At 33.9% G+C, this 9339-nt stretch overlaps 1 protein-coding gene across 1 annotated transcript; it reads left to right on the forward strand.

The window, feature by feature from the left end:
* Positions 1 to 2771: 2771 nt before the first annotated feature.
* On the forward strand, positions 2772 to 4447 carry LOC114744672 (UPF0481 protein At3g47200-like). Its single transcript, XM_028932838.1, has 2 exons — positions 2772 to 3630; positions 3759 to 4447. The coding sequence occupies exons 1-2, from the start codon at positions 2772 to 2774 to the stop codon at positions 4445 to 4447; spliced, it is 1548 nt and encodes a 515-aa protein (XP_028788671.1).
* Positions 4448 to 9339: the final 4892 nt, after the last annotated feature.

Consider the following 9339-nt stretch of genomic DNA (forward strand, 5'->3'; position numbering starts at 1 on the left):
AGAAAAGGGAGGAAAGAGATTTTATTATAGGGAAGGAGATGGAGGGGAGAAATTTTTATGTGGACAATTTTATTCTTAAGTTATCTTAAGTTATTTTTTAAAATTTTGTAAAATACTTAATAAAGTATAATGATAAATGGAATTTAATTAATACTTGATATATATAAATTATAGTTGTTGGCAAAAACATATATAAATTATAGTTATACTTGTATGTATAAGTATATTTTATAATTGTATTATAACATATATAATAATAATACTAAGTATCATAATCAAGAGCAGGTTGAAATTGCTAAGGATAGACTTGGAATATCAAAACAATAGTGTAGGTAACGTGGGTAAGTGAGAACAAATAAATTCTCTTCCCTCCAAAAAAAACCCCACTTTAAAAAAAAAAAAAAGAGGAGGGAAAGGGAGCAGAAAAAGACAAAAAAAGTTTCTTCCCCTTGCCTCTAATTTATTGAACTAAACAAGGTTCACCCACCTCGGCCTCCCCTCCACTCGTAAAACTCCCAACCAAACATTACGTTAGTCTAGTAATGCATTTGCTTTCACGTCTGTTGTATTAAAAGTGGGGAAAAAAACTCTGCATCACTAATTCACAATATAAAAATAATGGTATTCACCGTTAATTCTTCCTAAAAGAACACTAAGTAAGGGATCAGAGAAAGAGAGAGTATGAACTTAATTCATTTTCTTCTTTATACCTCATTGTAATTCTCCCGAATTTAATTAGCTCAATTTAAAAATTTAAAAAATGAAACTAAAAGTGTTTAATTAATTTTTATGATTCATTTATCTTACATATTCTCTTTATTAAAATTTTAAAACTCCATTTCTTGAACTTTTTAGATCCATCTCATAAAATTTTTTCTCCACTTTCTTTCTCTTTATTTTTCTTATACCAAATATTAGGTTAATTTCTTCAATTATCTATTCAAAAAAATTGTGGTGCCAAAAGGTAATTAAAGTTGATTTCTCCTCCGACCTTCTTTTTGGGGTCAACTCTGCATCACGTCTCATTTGAACACACTGGTGCCAACATCGTGGAGATTTGGACTGGAGGAGCTAGTTTTCTCATGTGATTACTAAAAGGACGTCATGCTTTTTTTTTTGGGGGGGGGGGGGAGTCCAGACGCATCACTGGTTGTTACTAATTCAAAATATAAAAATAATGGTATTCACCGCTAATTCGTTCTAAAAGAACACTATTTAAGGGATCGGAGAGAGAGTATAAACTTAATAAAAAAGGCAACACCTCGCAAATTAAAGTTCGCATTTTGGTGCCAATTAAGAATATATTTTGAAAGAAGGAAAGGGAAGGAAAGAGAAAAATCCCAATTGCAAGCACTTTTGGTTTTGGAGAAGAGAATTGACGCATTAAATCAGATAAGAAAACTCCGCAACCTCATAGATCAATTAGCTAGCTTGATCAAATCAACATACGCATGCATGTAGAAATATAAACAACAGGCTTTCTCTATGGTTAACCCAACAGAGCCCTCTTATTCATTAGCAGAAGGGAGAAACATCTTACACATACATATACACACCAGAAGATAGAACAAAAGGACGCTAAAAGGAAATAAGACTACTGGCTGGAGCCTTATTGAAACACTGAGATAAAACCTAAGCATATCACATATATGCGAGCTGCAGCAAATTAGAGTAGGTCCTCAGGGAGTAGTTGCTCCGCTTCAGACAACAACTTTGCGGCCTTCTCAGCCTGTTTCTTGGCGAGCTGGATCTTCACTGCAATAATTTCTATATCGGGTGTTGGAGATGGTTCTTTTTCCCATGTTCCCATCGGGTTCTCCAGCTTTTTACGCATTTTCTCGTTATAATAATCCTTGTACCCCTTTCTCCCCTTTTTCTCTTCGTCATAACCTGACGGTTTTTTCAAACTTTCAGAAGAGCTCGTAGTCATCTCGATCTCAACATCAAATAAAGGATTTCGGGCGTACCTGGAAACCCTCCACATGGTCTTGCCCACACGAGACTGGAGCATCGATTTGGACTTCGATAGCGCAACTCTGCAAATAACACTGAAGAGAGAGAAGCAAACTTTGAGGGCGAGAGTCGAGAGAGCATCCTGCACTTACATATGAAAAATTGTATCTTAACTCATATCCCACTGCTAAGGGCCTCTGGTTATATAGATTTGAATCATAAAAATAAAATTATCTTTCTGGACCCTTCTTTTATTCACATAATAGCCCTACTTTTATTTGATTTATACTCTAATTTAGAAGTGTGAGATAGGTATAACTCAACACATCTTCCACCCACATGTGGTATATTGAATATTGTAAGATTTAGTTGCTCTCTTTTTCTTTTTGCTAGACTTAACTAGATGTTTAAATTATAACTTTTTAATGTTATAATAATTTAAAAATTATATATAACTTGAAATAGGAATAAATAATATTTTAGAAAGTTATTCATTAAAAACGTTAAAATGATATCTTGATTTTTAGATATAATATAGTATAGTTTGAAATTTAAAATTTCTTATTCGATTCGATGTGTCTTTGTATTTTATGAGTATTGTTTTTGTTTTTATTTTTAACCTGGTGGGGTGAGTCCAAGTGTGGTTATAAATAAAGGAGGCGATATGAGGCTCACAAGGGCAGATCAGATCCGACCACTTTGGCGAAGCCGCCGAAATCAAGTAGGTGATGAATGGATCTTTGTAATTGATTTCCCACTATTTCATTCTTTCTATTTTCTTTCACTTTTTAACTTAATAATGTTGTTTGTAAGGCCTAATGCCAGGGGCAGGAACACAGTATAAAGATGTTCATGATCCCGATGATAAATGGATCGCTGATATTGAGACGGCGCTGGGATGCGTACATGACGATGAAGTAAAGACAGGCAGCATTTGCAGAGTTCCAGAGAAAATTCGACGAGCCGAAGGCAAAGGGTACAGTTACAGGCCTAAGCTCGTGGCCATGGGACCCTTCCACAGGGGCACCCGCAGCGACCTGCAAATCAATGAATTGACCAAATGGCAGTTCATGCACTCTCTTCTTGCGGGTCCAACGCAGAACAATTCGTCGACCTTGCACAAGTGCAGTAAGGCCATTAAAGAGATAGGGAGCATAATTCGAGCGAGCTATGGGGAGAAAATAGAAATGGGAGAAGAGGAGTTTGCCAGGATGATGTTATTGGATGGCTGCTACCTCTTAGAGTTTCTGCTTAGGCTTACTAAGCATGAGGAACGTGTTGACCAGAAATATGTGTTACAAGTTCTCACAGATCTCACGCTGCTCGAGAACCAAATCCCTTTTGTCGTTCTCACAACTTTGTCCTCAATACTTTTCGAACTTCTGGATGCTGCTGAGCAACCAAAGCTTGCCAGTCTATGTGCACCTTCTCAGCAACAAGTTGGCCATAAGGTCAAACTTTCTCCAAAAAATACCGCCCAGTCACTCTTTGAATGCAACGATGACTTCCCCGAAGGTGTTTATCATTTCCTTCATCTCATCCATTTGTGCTCCCCTGATCCCTATAGGGAAGAGCAAGGCGGGAAAGATCCACTAAAACTGCAGCGCTGCGCTAGAAAGCTCCAAGCTTTGGGCATCACAATTAAGGCTAAGGCTACACAAACTAACGATGCTCAAGGTAATATGTTGTTAAAGTAATTTAACCTTATTACTACCATACTACTAGTATTTGAGTTATCAGTGAACCAGTATTTCATCTTTAAAAGTGAGCCATCTCCTCACCAAATTAAATTTGCAACCTTGCAGGCGATGACCAGTCGGAGGAAACTGCGGCTTCTGTGCTAAGGAAATTCGTGGACAAGTTCGAATTCAAAATAGAATTTAATAAGGAGGAGAGAGAACTGACAATCCCGCCGCTGCACATAAAAGAAAGAACACAAGTAAAATGGAGGAATTTGATTGCTTGGGAGCAAATCGGGTTGCCTGAAGTCGGCTACAAATTCACCTCCTACGCTTATTTTTTCAAAGGTTTGGTCTGCTCTGTTCATGACCTCAAACTGCTTAAACAGGAAGGAGTCATAAAAGTGGATAACGAGGCCATCAAGGACGAGGATTTGGTGAAAATGTTCCAAACCATCACAACCGGGGCGGAACAAAGGGATGGGAGATACGGGACAGTATGTCAGGGATTGAACGCAGCGGAGTGGAATGGAATGGCAGGATGTTGTGCGCTCATGTTCAGAATGCCGTGGCATTATTGGCGGCGTTTTCTGGAATGGCTTCAACATGGATTAATGACCTGGCTTCGCACTTTCGTAGATATCTATTTGGGCACTCCATGGAAGATCGTCGGAGTTATTGTCGGTGCAATTGTGCTTGCTCTCACTATTACGCAGACCGTTTATGCGGTACGTGACCCAGTGAGATTTAGAAGAGCATGTGGGGAACTCATTATGTCCACTTGGATGCTGGCGTTGAATAAAAATGACGTCTAAGTACCCGTGTTCCTTTTGTTTTAATTAGCCAAGTCAATGATGTAATATTTTCAGATTCACCTCTATCACTATCTCTCCAGAAGCATGATGGATCTTTCGTTAAAAGTATCAATGTTATGGATGAAAGTTTAATGGGATAGTTTGTAAGCTTATAAACTCCACTTTATTTGTAAAACTCTGCAACGGGAAGCTTGTAACATCATACCGCCTTGCTATTTCAAATATGAATTAGTCAAAGCAAAAGTGAACCATAAGTTGGGGGAAAAATGTTTTTGCTGATGGAATATAACGAACTTGTCTGAACGTCTCAGTGAAAGAATTTTGCCGGAAAACCGTGAGAGATATTAATCTCAATTGCTCATCTCAGTGCAAGGTTTTTAGATGGATGAATAAATTTTGGATTTAGTGTTTCCTTCACAATAGGTAGATGCAACTTAGAAGCGATTTGATCAGACCGATGGGGAAAGGCCATGATAAAAATCGTATTTGAAATTAGCATCATTCATTCATTTGTGCTTTACTTTTGTCTGTTTATTTGAAGTTTAACGTGGCCGTGATTGTGTTGAATGGAGAACATCTTGTGACGTGTTATATACATTTATCTGTTTTCTACTTCTCATGATATATTTTATCTTTTAAAAATTTAAAAATAACAACGTGCAAAGGGGAATTATTCTGGTTTGCATAAATTCTAAGGCAAATTCTAATAACATTAATGCAGCCACATTGGGTTGCAACTTGCAAAAGTACTGTGCTCATTATTCTAAATATTTATTGCTTTCTTTATGTCCGCCTATTAGATTTTATCACATGGATATTAGGCCCCTCAACAATAATTCACTGTCTGCAACTGCGTTGAAAAGAACAAACTAACTACTTGTTGGTTACATTTATATGCATCCATGCCTTTTACATTTTTTGATAACATTCATGTCTTTTACTTTTAAATTGAGAGAATCTTACAAAAAACAAGTTTGAAATAACTAAATATTAATTTTAAAGAATTTTTTTTTACATAAATGTGTTGTTATTTGCAACTCTAGTATTGTCAAAACTTATTAAAGTATTGTTACAAAACCTGATTTGAGATATTTAGTAATTTCAAACTTCTTTTCATGAGATTTTTTATTTTAAATATCCACTCCCAATAAACATGACATTATGATCTTCATCCCTATTATAAGCCACATCCGCGAATTAGATAAGGTGGCTGACCCATTGCTTTCGCCTGGAAAGAAACTTTTTGTTGTTGTTGTAATTTTATCTTTATCTAAGAGTATTGAAAAACATTATTTTAGACTTGAAGTTTTTTTTCCTAATAAATTGTAATAGGGATAATATTTGGGGAAAAAAAGGTTGGTTAATGATCCATCAAGTAACTTATATATGAGTCTGCTCTTGAACTTCCATTCTCAAGTGCTTTATCCACCAACTCCCCGAATGTATTGGGTCTTATCCTCTCTCTCAGATCTTCAATCCAGTTGCTTCAACTCACAAGATTACAACTTTTGGATTAATTAACGATACATCATGGACTTTAATTTCATAATTTTCACTGATCAGGTTGCTGCTCACTAAGAAGAACTTGCCTGTACGTCTACTTGAACTTTCTCAGCAAGTTGGTCATGAGGTCAGACAACTTAAAACTGTGTGGCTTCTGCACTAAAGGAATTCAGGACAAGTTTGAATTCAAAATAGAATTTAATGAGAGGCAGCGACAACTGATAATCCCGACGCTGCAATTAAAAGAAGCAACAGAAGTAAAATGGAGGAATTGGATTGCTTGGGAGCAAATCCGATTGAGTGAAATCGGCTACAAATATGATTTTAAAAAAAAGAAAATCTCTCTTCCTTATAAAGGACCAAGACCAATCGGGTGTGTCTTTATATAAATGGCCAACTGGTTATGGATCCCATGACTGATATGTAGCAGAAGTGAGAAACTTCTTAAAGCCGAGATCAGCCAAATAGAACCGAAAAATATATAAATGTCACAGGAACCTGCAAAAGAATACATTGTGAGTGGAGCTATAAACATGTAAAGCCGATGCAAGAAGAAATTTGACAGAGTCCGGAACTACCGAAAACAATCGCAATAATATGTTGGCAACCCCTGCAAAAACAACAATAATATACTGTTTGAGTCGTGCTCAAGAATACTCTCCTCAAGAGTTAAATAACTTTATGTGATCTGTATTTATTTTTTACCAAAATACAATTATTTGACTATTTTTAGTTGCCATCTTATAAACAAAATGATGGTTCTTCTGTTAGAAAATGAAGATCGTAATTGAAAATTTGCATTCTTGCTTAAATCTTAAAATTAACCTTTGTGAACTCAAATATAAGTTTTGAAACGAATAAAACTCTTTATAATTTTAGCAAAACTAAAAAAATCAATAATATAATTTACCCCCTATCCCATCCAATGATAGGATCAACTTGGACTGGTTGACTCCATTGAGTATGGAAAAATTGCAAAGTCATCAGAAATCATTTACATAATTGCAGAGAGATGTTTTGCTGTGTCATCTAAAATGAAGTCATCACATCCACCAACTGAGCAATACAATACTTTTGTTTTTAGTCATTTAAATGCGGTGTATAATGCAAAGTATCAGCATTGTAACTATCACATTTTAATATTGAGTGATACTTTATAGTATGGTCACTTTATGACCTTATATTAAATTCTTGAGAGGAGATTATTCGAACTCTGTTAGTTCATTAATGGTATAATCCGGCTGGCAAAAGCAAGGTCGAGTACAATAATGGAGGGATAGCAAAAGGAGCAAATAAACAATTGAAAATGATTCCAGGTTCTAAGCTTTAAAAGTGTATATATCATCCCCGCTATAAAAACTTTCATGCGTTTGTTCTGAAATGATTAATGGGCAAAGCCCAACTAATCTGTTCAGGCCTAATCATTTTTTGAAGCCCAGTAGAAACTTTTGGTACAGGGCGCACAATAATATTTCATCGTCCATCTTTTTTCTTTTCTTGGTGCAAAATATATTCCTCTCCCCACCTTACCCCAGCAACAAATAATACTCAATTGAAAGGGGGAGGGAGTATACCTAAAATAGGATTGGCCGCCCTCCAATAAGAAGATACTTGTATGTAAAATAGTTATTTTATTTGTTTCATATTGACAACTATTTTAAAATAAGACTAGACGCATCTGCAAAATTTAGATGAGGCCCAATAATTCGTGTGTAACCTAAAAGATTCATAAGGCCCAAATTAAATTGCGCCACCCAAAATAATACTACAAGGTCCATCTTTTATATTGTTTGTGGAAAATTTGACTCCATATTCTCAAAAGCGAAATGATTGAGGAAAATAAATTTAAAAGGTTAATGGTTATATTTTGCCCTAAAATCTAAATATTTGTGGAGTGGCTATAAGTATTTGAAAGTTTTTCTTGATTCAATATTACTCTAAAAATATTAAAGAAAGAAATAATGTTGCTTTGACTGTTATAAGCTATTAACAGTCAATATTAGTTTTTAAGCCAATAATATTAGTTTTTTAACCATTAAGGTGACATTACTCTTTTGTTTTTATCACTTTTAATTTGAGGTGATATTAAGCCAAAAAAAAAACTATTAAATGCCTATAACTCTACTGTAGATACTTTTTGGTTGGTTCTTACAGGAACCTCAACTTCCCTTTAACGGATGTAATTGGAAAAATGGGATTATAAAATTTTAATAAAGATAAAATGTAAGAGTTAATAAATTTGGCCAATAATTTGAATGTTTTATTTATCTTGAATTATTTAATTATCAATTATTACTATATTTTTATCAAGAGTTACATAAGTGATCCGTCTTTTTTTTAAGAATGCAATTATTTGATTATTTTTATTTGTCGTCTTATAAATAAAATCAACGTTTTTTTTGTTAAAAAAACGAAGATTATCTCTGCCTCTCTTAATTGAAATTTACATTCATTCTTTCTTAAACCTTGTAATTAATTCTGTAAAAAGTAGTTGTTAACTTTTAACTTATAGTCAATTTCTTGGGATGCAACCAATTGTCTTAATCATGAGATATCATTGAAAATAGGAACCTGCGTTATCAAAAGAGTATGGAATGAGTGAATCATTCACTTTAGTATCTTATTGAACCAAAATAGTGATATTATCTCTTCATTGATGAACTTTGATTTTGAGAAGTATTATATGATGGCTATATGGTTGTTCGTTATTCGCAAATAATCACCGACTCAATCACTCAAATCTTGAATTAATTTTGTGAAAAGTAATTGCCAATTTCTAACTTGTAACTGTCAATATTTGAAGGCAAAAGTTGTTATTTCTTATGGCATGCTTGATATTTAGTTTCAGTTTTTTTCCTACGATTGAGTTGTTAACTTATGAAGTCTATTCGTCATTCTCTTGAAAAAAAAAAGTTGTTATTCTTATCTTAAAACTTATAGTTATTCTTAAATTATAATATCTGATTGACTAATTTAGAAAAATTAAAAAAGCAAAATAAATTGCTTTAAAAATTATATTTATTATTTTTGTACAAATTAATTTATATTGCATATAAACTGATATGTAATCTAATAATATATAAATATTTTTTAATATTATATTTAACTGATATACTATAATTAAGTAATTTTTGAATTATTTAATTTTCTCAAATTAATCAACTGATTCCTTATATTAGAGAGTAGATGGTATTTCATTATTACATTCGCGTATAGCAACAAAGTGTTCAAACACCGTTTGGTTCAGATAATACTGGATATTGATGAGTCAATCTGGTGCATATTGAGCGGGAAAAATTGCTGAAAAAAAAAGAAAAAAATTGCACATGTTGCTCCCCTATTTAAATAGTTTAAATCAAAATAATTAACTTAAATTATCTAAAAATAAT

Source organism: Neltuma alba, unplaced genomic scaffold, assembly GCF_004799145.2.
Source record: "Neltuma alba isolate B1F8T4 unplaced genomic scaffold, ASM479914v2 tig00004426_pilon, whole genome shotgun sequence".
Taxonomy (NCBI): domain Eukaryota; kingdom Viridiplantae; phylum Streptophyta; class Magnoliopsida; order Fabales; family Fabaceae; genus Neltuma; species Neltuma alba.